The sequence below is a fragment of the Trifolium pratense genome, linkage group LG4 (assembly GCF_020283565.1).
Source record: "Trifolium pratense cultivar HEN17-A07 linkage group LG4, ARS_RC_1.1, whole genome shotgun sequence".
NCBI classification, from domain to species: Eukaryota; Viridiplantae; Streptophyta; class Magnoliopsida; order Fabales; family Fabaceae; genus Trifolium; species Trifolium pratense.
In genome coordinates, this window is record NC_060062.1 from 6,762,645 (window position 1) to 6,777,618 (window position 14,974).

General features: G+C 32.1%; 2 protein-coding genes across 3 annotated transcripts; one reads left to right on the forward strand and one right to left on the reverse strand.

Moving 5' to 3' along the window:
• Positions 1 to 1,070: 1,070 nt before the first annotated feature.
• On the reverse strand, positions 1,071 to 2,655 carry LOC123924849 (epidermal growth factor receptor substrate 15-like). Its single transcript, XM_045977825.1, has 4 exons — positions 2,477 to 2,655; positions 2,166 to 2,356; positions 1,855 to 2,024; positions 1,071 to 1,709 (listed from the first exon to the last, which is right to left on the reverse strand). The coding sequence occupies exons 1-4, from the start codon at positions 2,609 to 2,611 to the stop codon at positions 1,294 to 1,296; spliced, it is 912 nt and encodes a 303-aa protein (XP_045833781.1). The 5' UTR covers positions 2,612 to 2,655; the 3' UTR covers positions 1,071 to 1,293.
• A 2,274-nt stretch (positions 2,656 to 4,929) lies between these two features.
• LOC123924850 lies at positions 4,930 to 14,789 on the forward strand. 2 transcript variants are annotated; one of them, XM_045977827.1, is made up of 12 exons: positions 4,930 to 5,325; positions 11,552 to 11,698; positions 11,787 to 11,880; positions 11,982 to 12,392; positions 12,480 to 12,586; positions 12,703 to 12,796; positions 12,885 to 12,971; positions 13,073 to 13,162; positions 13,252 to 13,398; positions 13,501 to 13,625; positions 13,702 to 13,768; positions 13,849 to 14,789. In XM_045977827.1, the coding sequence occupies exons 2-12, from the start codon at positions 11,613 to 11,615 to the stop codon at positions 13,966 to 13,968; spliced, it is 1,428 nt and encodes a 475-aa protein (XP_045833783.1). In that variant the 5' UTR covers positions 4,930 to 5,325; positions 11,552 to 11,612; the 3' UTR covers positions 13,969 to 14,789. The 2 variants fall into 2 exon arrangements, with proteins under 2 accessions (XP_045833783.1, XP_045833782.1); XM_045977826.1 differs by lacking the exon at positions 4,930 to 5,325 and adding an exon at positions 11,050 to 11,419.
• The last annotated feature ends 185 nt before the right edge of the window (positions 14,790 to 14,974 follow it).

The window sequence follows — 14,974 nt, forward strand, 5'->3', positions numbered from 1 at the left end:
TTTGATTACTTAAATTTTTCAAAGAAAAATGCTTCTTTATTTTTTTTAAAAAAAAGAGAGAAAAATGCTTTATTTATGCCTAATTAATTGGATCTTTTGTTTGTTTTGGCTCAAAGTAACAGCTACGCATACTACATATAGACTATAGTAGCAAATTAAATACTCTCTATTCCGGTCCTTATTATAAGGAACACTTTGAAAAAATCACACAGACCAATTAAGCACATTTAACATAGTTATTTTCATTTAATACTCTTATAAATTTTAATTTATTCCATGTATACCCTTATTTAATTACTCTTTATTCAACTAACTTACTTATTTTTAAACTCCCTCTCATAATAAATAAGGGCATAAATGAAATTGAATATTTAAAACATTTGAAAATTGGTCAAAGTTTCTTATAAAAAGGACCAAATTTTTTGCCCTAAGTGTTCCTTATAAAAAGGACCGGAGGGAGTATTTTACAAGGCGAAGAATTTATTTAAAGTGTAAAATAAGTATTATCAATTATCAATATGATTAATTTTTTTTATTGTAATTTGATTTTTGTTTTTCAAAAGACAAAATTATTTATTAAAATTTAAGTTACTAGTGAGCAAATAAATTTACACGATATAAAAATTAGTAATTTCTATAATCATTAATGATTTAAGGTCTTGTTTAGTAAAAAGATAAAAAAAAAATAAATCATATTTTCAAATTCATTTGTGTGCTTAAAGTGAAGTATCTAAAAAACAACAGCTTGGATAATTAAAAACATCAACTTCGATAATTAAGCAAAACTTTTTCTACAATATTCTTTTTTTAAAGAAAAGTTATTTGTTTATCTATGTCTTTTACAGAGTCATCTAAAACCATATTAAAAATTGCGCCTTTAATAAAAAAAAAAATACATTACATAGGACTCAAACTGCAAGCGCGCATATCATTTCATACAAATGACACAACCAATTAATATGCCATTCGCTTAATTTTTTTACTAATTTTTCACATTTAACTATACTTTTTTTGTTAAGGAGTGTAATGGCGAGACTCACTCACAAATTTAAATGTGGTTTGTCTCCTTATTTCTTTGTTTTTTTATTTTTATGTTTTGGTGAAGTGTACTTCGAATACCTCTTTATTATATATTATATATTAAAAAAATCAAAATATAGCAGTACAAACAATGGTAAAAACCATTGGAAAACAAAGAGGTGTATAAGTGTATTGGCCAAAATATAATAATTAAGTCATACAAATATTTTTTTTCTTTCGTTTTCTGTCAAATCAAACAGTAAAATATTTTTATCAATCTTTTCCTTCTACATTCTTTTCATCACCAATCATAACATCGATGTCTACTATCTGCAATTTGGTTTTACTCATCGCAAGTAGTTGGCGCCCTTTCTTGCTTAGCGTTTCTGCTTGAAGCATTAAGAGCACACCACTATGAGCCATTTTCCCCGCCTTTTCAAACTCATCTTCATGTTTTCTCATAAGCTTCATTAGAACTGATGCATCATATATTTCAATAGCCTCATCAATTGAGAGATTCTCATTTTTCTTTGACAAAAATTTCAATCGTTCCTTAATGGTTATCCATTTGGCCGAAACCTCATCATATATCGCTCCATTTTTGGGTCGGTTGTATAGTTCATCTACTTCCTTAAGGCTCAATGACTTGAGGTCAATGTCAATTTCTTCATCTTGCAAAATTTCTTGTTCTACACAACACGAAAACGTGATTATGTTCTTTATTAATTAATCCTCCCTAACATTTCTAAATCGATAACTTTTTCTCAAAAATATAAATATAAATATGCAGACGAATAAAAAGATTAAAACAAATAGAAATTATTTATAATTCACCTGATAGCACCCTTGTTGTATGACCTTCAATTTCACTTCTTGCAGGTAAGGAATTTAAACTGAAACCGAAATTCATCGATGCCTCGATTTTGCCCCTATTTGTACTGCTACTTAATACCATTTCGTCCACGGACAATGAGAAAGAGTTACTTGGAGCACTTTCAACGGGTCTACAAGACATGTATTAGTCTATAATATAGCTTCAATATATATGTACTATAACTATGATACGTATAATAGCGCTTTTTAAGAGCTATTAAATGTTAGCGATTTTCATAAAAGTGCAGTCACTGCAGTGGTGAGTTTCTTACCGTAGAGCGATAGTAGCAAGATTTATCTGCGGAGCAGGGATTTTAGCAGCAGCTGGACCAAATAACACTGCCTTCACAATATCAGGAGTTAAATCTCGCTTACTCTGTGCAACAGTTACTAATCGCAAAGCATCAAAAAATTGATTCCGCGCAAGGAAACCAGTTTTATCCTGATCAACATGCATCCATACCTGTAGTAGTTCATACAATCCGTTATGAAAATCCTAAACCACAAACTCAAAGAGAACAACAACAATAATAATAATAACAAATACGGAAGAATCATGTGTGTGTGTGTGAGAGAGAGAAACCTTAGCGAGAACGTGGTTAGGCAAGTTGGATCCCTGAAAGAAATTGATAGCTTCAGCTCCACTGATTTTACCATCACAGTCTAAATCTGCTCTTTTGAAAAACTCTTCAAACTGATCCATGTTCGGCGCCGCCATTTCCTTGTTTCTTGGTTGTATTATCACATTAAGATGATAAGATCATTTTATCTTTTATGCAGATTTCATATTGTTTTAAAATATTTCAATATTGTTCATCACGCCAACTCACAACAGCGTGTAACTGTTAACAAAAACATTTCACACTTGTTGACTTGTGACTAAATTATTTTTTATTAATGAGTTATGCAACCAAGTCTTTAGTTTATGACTTGTGACTAAAATCTTTATTTAATTTCAAAGAAGGAATTAATCTCCAAACGAATCATGTTGTGTGTATGAGCAGTTTATTAATTCCCGGTCTTTGTACTATATTCAATGCAATGTTAGATATTTAAGTCACAAAAAAAATGCAATGTTAGATATTAAATGTTCAGCGTGTGTTCGATATGCTAAAAAACAGAGGACTAACCAATCGTTAGTTGGTTCAGTGGTGATTGGCGCTAAACTTGGTAGGGAGGACCGCGGTTCGATCCCCCGCAACTGCGATCGGGAGGGGCTGGAACCACTTGATGCCAGAACTGACCCCCGAACCAGATTAAACTGGTGGTGAAAGCCAAAAAAAAAAAAAAACAGAGGACTGAATTGGACAACTTTTATTGTACCCTGTTTGATTTAGATACGAGACAAAATAGATAGCAAGATACTAGACAAAAACAAGAATTTTTGTCCCTCACCGAACCACACGACAACTTTTTGTTCATAGTACACCTATATAAAATACGAAAATATCTATTTTATTTTCGATTATATAAAATATTATAGCTCTATCTCTTCCCGATACAATTTTGCCATGTCTTGTACTATCTTGTTATGTCATATACTGTATTTTGTGCAATGTTTGCTGTTTTTCGAATCAAACGCACCCACAAAGTCTAAAATCAAATTTACTCAAAATAACAAAATACGAAAAACTTCTTTTAACCATTTTCATTTTTTAAAGAATGGTGACAAAAATTAGATTTCCTTAACTGATGGTGGTTTGTACCAATTGCAATAATTTGATCAACTTTGATTCTATTAAACATTACAAAATAAATTTCATTTTTTCCCAATAACCAAATACTTGTAAACTCGACTTACTTTATTTGATTCAAGAATATAGTTTCTTCTCTTTGGCTTTCGTGGTGGTTCGGCTGCCAATCCTTGAAGCTGTCCGTCATAATAATGAGTATCCATCGACGATGATTCTTTGATTATATGCTGTGTATCAACAACCACTTGCATGAATGTGCTTAGCTGGTCAATCTGATTTGGCTGTATTTTATTTATTTTACGCTTCGAAACACATGTATTCTTGGCTGTATTTTTTTTTTATTTTATGCTTGGAAACACATGTATTCTGTTTTTTTTTTTTTTTTGTACATAAACACATGTATTCTTTACTCTTGCATTACATATTTTTTAAAAATAATGAATACAGTTGACAATAGCCTTTCAAAAAGAAAATACACAGTTAACAGTGTGTTGTTTGTTGTGATTTCAATTTTGTTTTCACATTAGAACAAACTCTTAGGAGATTAGCTGAGACCGGTTTAGAAAACGAAACTAATCATCTGGAACTAAAGACAAATCAACCGACCTATATGAAACCATTAAATTCAGTATCTGCAAAAGGGTGTAAGATTAAGAATTACACTTAACTAAATTCTGCTCGTTTAGGGTTAATCAAACAAGGTAAGCCAAGAACACGTGACAACTTGTTAAACATTGAACTGACCGAGGGTAAAGACGTCTTGAGTTAAGCTGAACCATCGGAGGTGAGGATATTATAAAAACATGGGTGAAACTTACCAAGCGGGCGACTTAACTCGTTTCATATTGCAATAGAAATAAGGGATAGTAACTCTAAACTTATTTTAATAGAAATTAATCCGACGGACTATAACTAATAGTGAAGAAAAGTATAACGCCGGTTACCAAGCAAGAATAAGGGAGGGATTCGAAACACTTAACCACACCCCGTGTGGCCACACACACCCTTTTATTTTAATTGTCTTTTATTTTATTGTTATTTATTTTAATTGCAAAATTCTCTCAAAACCAACAAAGCCAATGCAAAACATTTATTTTTCTAAATTCATAAGTGAAACTAGTAATTTTGGCACAATCCCTGTGGAGAACGATAACTTATCACTTTATTACTTGGTAGCGATTCTGTGCACTTGCAGAGCCACCATCATGTATGAATTTCTTTTTTAATTGAATCTTATGTTAAAAATATTTTGAATGCTGGTTATTTTATTTTTAATATATCATGGTCAATGCTACTTTAAACGTTTGTGGAAAAAGCTATTCAGATCATTAAAAAAAAATGGCAAATTCTTATCTACCCATTTCATGAGAATGGGCTACTCAACCCATCTGATGTGGCATTAGTTTTGAAAATGTCATTTAATTACTACTATTTTAAATATTTGCAAATTAACCCCAAATGTATTAATTGTTTAATATAGGGATTTTACAATTTTTTTTTCACTCAGTTGTTGTTGCCTTCTTCTAACCTTCCACCTTCTTCGACACACCCTCCGACGAGGACGGCGAAGACCAACCCGACCACCACATCAGAAGTTTCAACGTAACCACACAATTTTGACCTATCCTTCCATCTCCTTCCTTAATTTTCCTCTTTTGTTCATCCCTCTTTTCCTTCCTCACCGTCGACGGCGACGACCACCGCTACCAAAAATTATTGCACGAGTTCATCTCTTCAAGTAAGTTTATTCTTCTTCTTTTAATTTTTTGATTCATCGTTGAGGTTGACATTGCTACTTGTTGTTGTTAGGGTTCTTTTAATTTTAATACAAATCCTGCGTGTGTGTGTGTGTATATATTGTGTTTTTGCTGCTGTGTTGTTGTTAATCTTGCGTGTATATTGAGTTAATCCTGTGTGTATATTGTTGTTTTAATACAAATCCTGCGCGTGTGTGTGTGTATCCTGCTGTGTTGTTGCATCTTTCCAATAATAAATTTTCAGATTTAGGTCCCTTTATCTGCAGCAAAAGTAACCCTAATAACATTTTGGGAATTTTGGATTTATCAAACAATGAATTAAAGGGTGAGTTGCCTGATTGTTGGAATAATTTAACCTCACTATGATATGTTGACCTAAGCAATAACAAGTTGTCGGGAAAGATTCTGATTCTGCTTCTGGTTGCATTTTGTTCTGTTTTTATGATTATGATGATTTTAATTAGACAGTGATGATGCTAACTAGTTAAAAGTTTAGATTTTTAATTTTGTTACACCCTACTAACTCAATTGTTTCATGAACATAGTGATTGAATAAGTGTAGTTTAGAATTTTGATGCTTGTGAGAATTCAATGATTTGATATGTTAGATCTAACTGATTATTCTTTACAATGGAGAAGAGAAGATCATAGATAGCATTAGTTGGATTTAAGGTCTTTGTATTTTATTTTTTTTAATTTTACTTTAAGTGTATTGGCTTAACCGCTTAAGGATTGTGGAACTTGCAATGCAATGTGAATGTCACATTCTTTTGTAACTTGAATTGTTTGTTGCCAGCTATCACGTTATGAAAATGAGAATCATATTGATTATTTCATGATCGAACCAATTATTGCTTTCATCTTGTTGTTGATGACTTTTTAAAGTAGAAAAGTTTAGTCTTGTGATCTTTTGATTAGAATTACAATTAGTATAACTTTACTTTAGTTTTTCCCTTGTGTTGAAATCTTTGTGTGCAAGTGTAATGTTCATAGTTGTTGGTGGCGTGGTGTGCAATCTAAGTGTTGGACCAAATTACATGATATGAGGAGGTTGAGTGAGGATTTGGATTCTGTGCGGTCCTATCTCGAGAATCCCAGTTGTCCGTAATCACAACCTTATTCAGTCACACACATCTCAATTGTACGCTCAAGATTGAATTGTTCAGATTTGTTTAAAAAGCTAATCTTGAAACCTGAACAATTCAATCTGGAATAAACAACTGAGATGTGTGTGACTGAATAAGGTTGTGATTACGGACAACTTGGATTCCGGATTGGATTCTTGAAGTGGAGGTAGGACCTATTATTGTTTTTGATGGATTGGCAATTGCAAATGGCAGCTAATATTGTAGTTGTAGAGACGGTGGCCAGCTTTGTGTGACCAAATACTAAAATGTCAAGTTAGTTGACCAAGTCCACAATGTTGACCTAAGCAATAACAAGTTGTCGGGAAAGATTCTGGTCTCAATGGGTACCCTTGCTAACATGGAGGCTTTGATTTTAAGAAATAATAGTTTGAGTGGACAACTTCCTTCCTCATAGATAAGTGTTCGTTTTGAACTCTTCTAGTGTTGTATATTGCTGCTATGTTGTAGTTTAGAAACATGAAAGGAATAGAAACATGAAACTGAACCAAATTGAATGCTGCTAAACTAGAGATATACAATAAGATGCATCAGAATTGAGAAAGTAGATAAATTACCGGAAACAAATATTCATAGTAATCTATTATTGTTAGCATACTGTTCCAAGAGAAAAGAACACCATTGCCAAGAAGCCAACAAACCACCAATGCAGTAAATCTTCCCTGTTAATACCAAATAACTTAGATTAAGAAATAATACATATATATTTTATTTACCTAAAGTAATTAATCAATTAGCTATATATAATATATATATCACCTCAATACGTGGTGGAGGCTCAATTTCAGTGTCAACCATGGCTACCTTAGATGCTTAATTCTCTTCAATCAATCAAGCACTAAAAGAATTAACGAATGTGAAAAAATAAAACTTTAGTCTTGGTTTTATTGGATTATTCTTCAAAGATCATTTACATATTTTTCTTGGTTTTATTTAATCCTTAATCATGATTATATGTTTGTTAACAAGATGTTTCTCTGGACCTGCAGCCTTCTTGACAATAACAAGTTATCTGATCACTTTCATTTCTCAATGGAGCAGTCACATGAACAATAATTCAATTAGCGGACAAATCCCACCGGAACTCTCCAAACTACCAAAACTCGTATACACCGGTGGGTAAACACAACACTCATAATTTAATTGTGCACTTAAGGAAAAATAAGAGTTCTTATAAATTCTTTTTTCATATCAGTTTCTAGGTGTGTTGGAAGAGGTCGAGCTTTCGGCAAAAATGGCTTCCAAGAGAGGTGTTTAGCCTACTTCAGAATTTGATACAATTCTAGTTTCCATTAGATCCTAATATGGTATGCTTGGAAAGGAATGCTTGTCAAGGGGTGGAATTGTGAATTTTAAAGTTTGAATTTAGTGAGCTAGAAAGAAAACTTTGATTCCCACCATCATGAATTACTTTAATAGAAAACTTTCGATTTGTTATAGTAGTTGTTACTATTGGAGGATGTTTATTACTAAGTCAATTGTGACTAAGGTGCATAACTTGTTTCCTAATTTCTTTTGTGGCTGTTAGTTTAAATGCAATGTCATGCCAAGGTTTGAAAATCCTAATTCTTGTTGTGCCTGTTAGTTTAAAAGTAATATCCTGCCAAGGTTTGAAAAAGAAATTCAGGTAAACCTAACTTACATATACCCAAATTATCTTACAAGATTTATCTGAATATCAGGTATATATTGTTGATGGTCTATTCAATCTTCTTTAACACCAAATACTGGTTTTTTTTTTTTTATAGAGAAATAATGTTTTTATTCAATAAAGTAATACACACTTTAATGTTTAAAATTCAAAATAAAATTATAAAACTATATCAAAAAAAAAATTAAAAAAAAAAAGAAAAGAACAGAACAATACGTCTCCTTGAGGATAGTAACCACTTGTTGAAGTGGTTCTTATCTCTTAAAATGAAGAAAATAAAACAAAAAACCAATTTCTCCTTGAGGATAGTAACCACTTGTTGAAGTGGTTCTTATCTCTTAAAATGAAGAAAATAAAACAAAAATGTTGGAGACACAACTCGAACTCGCGTAACGCGTGTGTACTTAAACCAACAAAACCACAACAACAACCGCAATCAGATGTCATATGTTCTCCTCCCAAACTACTTAACCACTTGTAATAGTTATCTTAAGTGATATTTATAAGTAGAGGTGGGAACAGGCCAGGCCGGCCTACATGGCCTTAAGGCCTAGCCTACATAGGCTCAGGTCAGTCTATTTCTTTAAATAGAGAAGGCCAATGCTTTTTTATAAGCCTATTTAGCTAAAAAGGCCAGGCCGCAGGCCATTAAAAAAACCTTTGAGACCTACTAGGCCGGCCTATTTAAGTTAACATGAATAATATTTTTATTACGATTATTATTTATATATTAAAATTTATACTTTGATTAAATTATAAATCTATTAACTTTTTAAGTAATTTAAGTTTATTAATCTACATTAGTTTTTAACATATATAAATGTATTATTATAAACTAGAATTGAAATATGATGACATATATAGTCAAATTCTCTAAAATATCAAATGGAACATTATTTTATTAGTTCATAAGTATATTTCAAAATAAATATAATTATTTATTTAAATATGTTCATATGAAATAGGCTTTTAAACAGGCTAACAGGCCACATCAGACTTTCAAAATGCCAGGCGCAGGCCTAGAATTTAAGCCTATGATAGGCCACAGGCCAGGCTCAGACCTTCGATTTTTTGACAGGCCAGGCTCAGGCTTGGCAAAGCCTTGCTCGGCCTAGCCTATTCCCACCTCTATTTATAAGCAAGGTTATCAAAACCGGACCGGACCGGCCGGTCGGACCGTGAACCGGTCATGAAAACGGTTTTGCAGATTTTTTTTAAAAAAATAGGGCAAAACGACGTCGTTTTAATTTTTTTTTTTAAAAAAAAAACTGAAACAAAACAACGACGTCGTAGGAATAGGAAAGATTTTTGTTTTTCATCTATTTTTCATTTGGTTTGAATTATAAATTTTATTTTATTTTGACTTGTGATATTTTATCTATTTTATTTTATTTCATTTGGTTCGATGACCGGTCCGGTTCTGACAACCTTGTTTATAAGTGTTCAGTTAAAGTGGTAACACTCTGTGAGACCAAATTGTCTGATTTATGAAATTCAAATGTCTTATAGATGTTTAGTTCAATTAGGTAATATCGAACGGTATGATTGAAAAAGTTCAAATTCCTCGATCATAGCCAGTTAGCCGAATCCCTTATATAGGAACTAGTTCTCTTAAGTCACCGTGATTTCCAGTATGTGAGACCAAATTGTCTGATTTATGAAATTCAAATGTCTTATAGATGTTTAGTTCAATTAGGTAATATCGAACGGTATGATTGAAAAAGTTCAAATTCCTCGATCATAGCCAGTTATATCAGCTGAATCCCTTATATAGGAACTAGTTCTCTTAAGTCACCGTGATTTCCAGTATGCGAGACCAAATTGTCTGATTTATGAAATTCAAATGTCTTATAGATGTTTAGTTCAATTAGGTAATATCGAACGGTATGATTGAAAAAGTTCAAATTCCTCGATCATAGCCAGTTATATCAGCTGAATCCCTTATATAGGAACTAGTTCTCTTAAGTCACCGTGATTTCCAGTATGCGAGACCAAATTGTCTGATTTATGAAATTCAAATGTCTTATAGATGTTTAGTTCAATTAGGTAATATCGAACGGTATGATTGAAAAAGTTCAAATTCCTCGATCGTAGCCAGTTATATCAGCCGAATCCCTTATATAGGAACTAGTTCTCTTAAGTCACCGTGATTTCCAGTATGTGAGACCAAATTGTCTGATTTATGAAATTCAAATGTCTTATAGATTTTTAGTTCAATTAGGTAATATCGAACATATGATGGAAAAAATTCAAATTCCTCGATCGTAGCCAGTTATATCAGCCGAATCCCTCATATAGGAACTAGTTCTCTTAAGTCACCGTGATTTTCAGTATGTGAGACCAAATTGTCTGATTTATGAAATTCAAATGTCTTATAGATGTTTAGTTCAATTAGGTAATATCGAACGGTATGATGGAAAAAATTCAAATTCCTCGATCGTAGCCAGTTATATCAGCCGAATCCCTCATATAGGAACTAGTTCTCTTAAGTCACCGTGATTTCCAGTATGTGAGACCAAATTGTCTGATTTATGAAATTCAAATGTCTTATAGATGTTTAGTTCAATTAGGTAATATCGAACGGTATGATTGAAAAAATTCAAATTTCTCGATCGTAGCTAGTTATATCAGCCGAATCCCTCATATAATAACTAGTTCTCTTAAGTCACCGTGATTTCTACCACGTGAGACCAAATTGTCTGATTTATAAAATTTTATATAATTTAATAATTTTTTTTTTTTAGAATATAAAGTCAATAACAAATATTGTATTTTTTTTTTTTTGTAAATAATTTATTTTTACAAAAATAAAAACTAACAACTTTTGTCAAAAAAAAAAAAACCTAACAGCCTATAAAAAACTAATAAATAAGTCGGTATATAAGGTAAAAAAAAAAAGAAGACTCTTCCTCTTTCTTTTTTTTTTTTTTGGAAGGTGACTCTTTATCTGGAAATTGAAACTCGTACCTCAGATATATCGCCGCAAATTCTTTAGCACAACGACTCTTCCTCTTTCAATTGAAACTTTGAAACTCGTAACCTCATTAATTAGCCGCAAATTAGTTGAATTCTTCACGGTTCCCTTTGCCCAGCAAACTAAATAGATGGGTTTAAGAAAGCTTTTCAAAAACTCATTACCTTTAGGGTTTTCAAGCAACAAAATATGGAAGATGAGTCTGTGTCTGTTACTTCACCTCTGGCCAACGAAAAGGGGAACAAACGACGTATATTGGATAGTAACGGTAACTACGTCTCTTTAGTCTGTGTGGATTCTTCCAGGTTGGTACTCAAATTTGTTCCTTAATCTAATTCTATTATGTGATAGTCTGTGTATTCTGTGATAGTCAGTTGTTTCGGTCTTATTGATTGTTAATTTATTTATCTTCTTCGCCTTTTCAAAATAAAAAACAGTAAAGCAGACACTGCTCATACACCAAAAGGAAAGAATGCTGATTGTGGTGAATGGAATCCTATGCTCTTCAAAACAGAAGATGAAGATAAACATAAAATTGAGTGTAACTCGCAAAAAACATCTTTTGATGATTTGATGCGTTTCAGGTAAAAACAAACCATAATTTTCTTCTATTTCTCTTCAAAATTTATGAGTAAAATTGATTACTAATTTTTTTTATTTCATGAAACTCAGCTGCCAAGAAATTAATCATGTTTCAAAAGAGGGAAAGGAAAAACATGAAGCACATGACCACATTTTGTCTGGAGCAAAAAAAACTGATTATGAGGTAATTGATTTAATATTAGTCAAGAAAATGTTCATTTAGGAGTAAAAGAAAAAGAATGATCATTGTTCATATATTTTGTTTTTCTGTTGTGTAATGAACAGTGTTTAGTGCAAAGGGTGACGAAATTGGAAAGGAAATTTGACAATATAATATTGTCCATAAATGACTCGAGCAAATTTGATGGTATAATACAGTCCATAAATGACTTGAAGGCAGTTGTATTGAATAACAATGTTGGAAAACCTGAGATCATGGAAAACAAAGAAGTGGAAAAAACGGATGCGATGCTAGAAAAGAATGAAATGGAAAAAAAGGATGTGATTCTAGAAAAGAATGACAAGGACAATGAACCTAAATTTGATGGCAATCTCCGAACGTTTTTTCCACCATCATATAAAAACCAGGCTTCTTCTCCGGCTCTAGTAGTGAACAGCACACCTACGGGTTGCTACATTATACCTCAAAAAAATATAGGCATTTCCTCTACAAACGTCGAAAGACAAATTCCTGATGTAAGTAACTTACTTTAGCATCGCACATGTGTTGTATCTCTAATTCTATATTTTCTTTGTTAATTTATTTGTGAAATGTTGATGCAGTGGCTGTCTTTGTTGTTTAAACCGATAAAAGCTATGAATCTAAATGTTGAACAAAGTGCTGTGGCATCATATATATTTGGTGATACCACAAATACAAATTTTAACAAGTAAGTCATACATTTCTCATTGTATTTAACATTAATTAATTATATTTCATACAAATTGATCGATTGCTCAAATTATCGATATGAGTTCGTACATTTATTTATATTGTATATTGTAGGGAAGAGGTTTTGGTCGTTACAGATATAAGATTTTGTCAAGGAACAAGGAAGTTGTTTGAATGCTTAAAGCCCCAAAAATTTGTTGGCGAAGATGTAAGAATATATAGTTACTTGAATAGAAGTAATTTTTTATTTTTTTTTTTTAAATATTAAGCTTTCTAATGTCATCATATTATTCCAGATAATTGATTTGGCTGTAAGTATGTTCACTTATGCTGAAAAAAAGGACATCTTTCCAAAATTTTGGTTTCTACCAACAACTTTCTCGGTATTAATTTGACACAACTTTAACCTTCATTCTATTCAGTTTTTAGACATTAAATTTTCACAAAAACATAGCTGACATTATAAATGTCTATTATGTTGTAGCAATATGTGCAGGATTGGAATACAACTACTAAAGTCATGATTAAAAAATATCAAGCCATGTTTATGGGAAAAGTAGATAAAATTTCAAAGGTAATCAAAGGGCCACATAATACTGCTACTTAGATCAATATACATTTATGCAACTTCAATTTTAGTTATTTGACTTTGGATATATACAGATATTTATACCAATTCATGATCCGGATTCTATGCACTGGTTCCTTCTAGTCATTGATTTGGTAAAAAAAGAGTTGATTTATCTTGACTCTTTACCGTCTAAATCAGCACATGTCCGAAGGATGAGAATGAGATGTATCAAGAAATTGGTAAAATAATATACTTTTATTTCTCCTTGTTCATAATAGTCTTATTTGAAACTTGCATACCTATTTTATATGTTTACCAACACGAGTATTGCTGGTTTTTAGGCTTTGTATATGGAGGACTTACTCTTGGATCCCTCTTTCTATACAAAAGGGACAACACCTAATCCAATAGTATCTGAGTTTAGCCTTGTCATTCCGAAAGATTTGGGACAGCAGGCAAACAACTCGTAAGTTATTCTGTTTTAATTTACTTTTTTAAAAAATTTCATCAATATGTCGTCTAATGCTGAAACTAAAATGTAGGAATGATTGTGCAATATGGGTGATAACATGGATGGAGAAAATGAAGGCGGATGTGTATAAGATTGATGTACGTTACTCTTAATTAATAAGTTGAACACTTTCAAATTATGTGAATTTAACCAATGACAACAAGATTTTATTTTGTAGGTTGATGATGGTACACGATTAAGAGTTGCCTTAAATTTGACAATGAATTCCTACAACAAGCTGAATGATGAGATTTTGGCGAGGTCGATGCAACAAATTGACAAGCGGGGAAAAGCTTAAGAGGGTTATATTTGGTAGTATTTTGCTGGATGATGTGATGAATTTTGAAGAGTTGTAATATTGAGTAAAATTGACTTAGTATTTTGCTGGTTATTAACTATGTAGCAACTACGTTTGTTATCTAATTTTGGATTATATTTGGTAGTTGACTATGGTTTTTAATTTGAACATCGATATGATGTAATTGGAATATTTTTGGTACATTTATCACTTTAGTATCAGTCTGTGTGATGACCACTTGGAATTTGTCTCTCTAAATTGCAGCTTGTTTTGACGGTTTCTATTATTACATTAATATATTTAAGTTCTCTAAAGGGTTATCGTAATTGGAACTGTTGTTCATGGTTCTGCGTTGGCAGCCATGTTTTTATGTTTTTAACCTCAAATGCTCCCTTTTGTATTCTGTTTTTGGTTGTATCTCAAAATGCCTTTGTCCAATTATCTCAGGTTAGAAGCGAGATAAAGCTTCTAAGGCCTGAGAGGTAGCATTTAAGGTCGTGCTCATCTGTTTGGATCAGAATCAGTCCTATTTCGCTTACATTTAAGGTCGTGCTCATCTGTTTTGTCTCCTTTGTATTTGGGAGTTTAGTTTTTGTTGTAGTGACTGGCCGCAATATTCTGTGTTTGTTATCCAGCTGATTGTAGCGATGTTGCTTTTTGTTTGGTTAGCTTAGGAATTTTTGCTTGATATAATTTGGAGCATTTGAATAGGGGGAGGGCTCTCGTTATTGTATTTGAGGATCCCATATACCAGACTTGTTTTCGAGTACTGTTTTTAGCACAACTTGTGTGAAAATATAAGAATAAATTATTGTTTGTGATTTCATTAGCCAAAGAAGCAAAATTGGTTCCACTAGGACATGAAAACATCACAGGTTTGATTGGTTTTTTTCAAGAAAGAGGACTTAACATGCTTGATTTGGTTACTCTCTGAGGCTCATTTACCGTACACCTTTAAGAAACTTAAGATTGAATACTTATAAGACCCGAGGAACATTTTGTATCA

Coding starts and splice junctions, on each gene's coding strand:
- LOC123924849 (XM_045977825.1), bottom strand. CDS start 2,611: ATGGCGGCGCCGAACATGGATCAGTTTGAAGAGTTTTTCAAAAGAGCA. Junction 2,357..2,476: donor CTAACCACGTTCTCGCTAAG/GTTTCTCTCTCT, acceptor GAACTACTACAG/GTATGGATGCATGTTGATCA. Junction 2,025..2,165: donor CTTGCTACTATCGCTCTACG/GTAAGAAACTCA, acceptor CATGTCTTGTAG/ACCCGTTGAAAGTGCTCCAA.
- LOC123924850 (XM_045977826.1), top strand. CDS start 11,304: ATGGAAGATGAGTCTGTGTCTGTTACTTCACCTCTGGCCAACGAAAAG. Junction 12,972..13,072: donor TTCTACCAACAACTTTCTCG/GTATTAATTTGA, acceptor ATTATGTTGTAG/CAATATGTGCAGGATTGGAA. Junction 13,769..13,848: donor CGGATGTGTATAAGATTGAT/GTACGTTACTCT, acceptor TTTATTTTGTAG/GTTGATGATGGTACACGATT.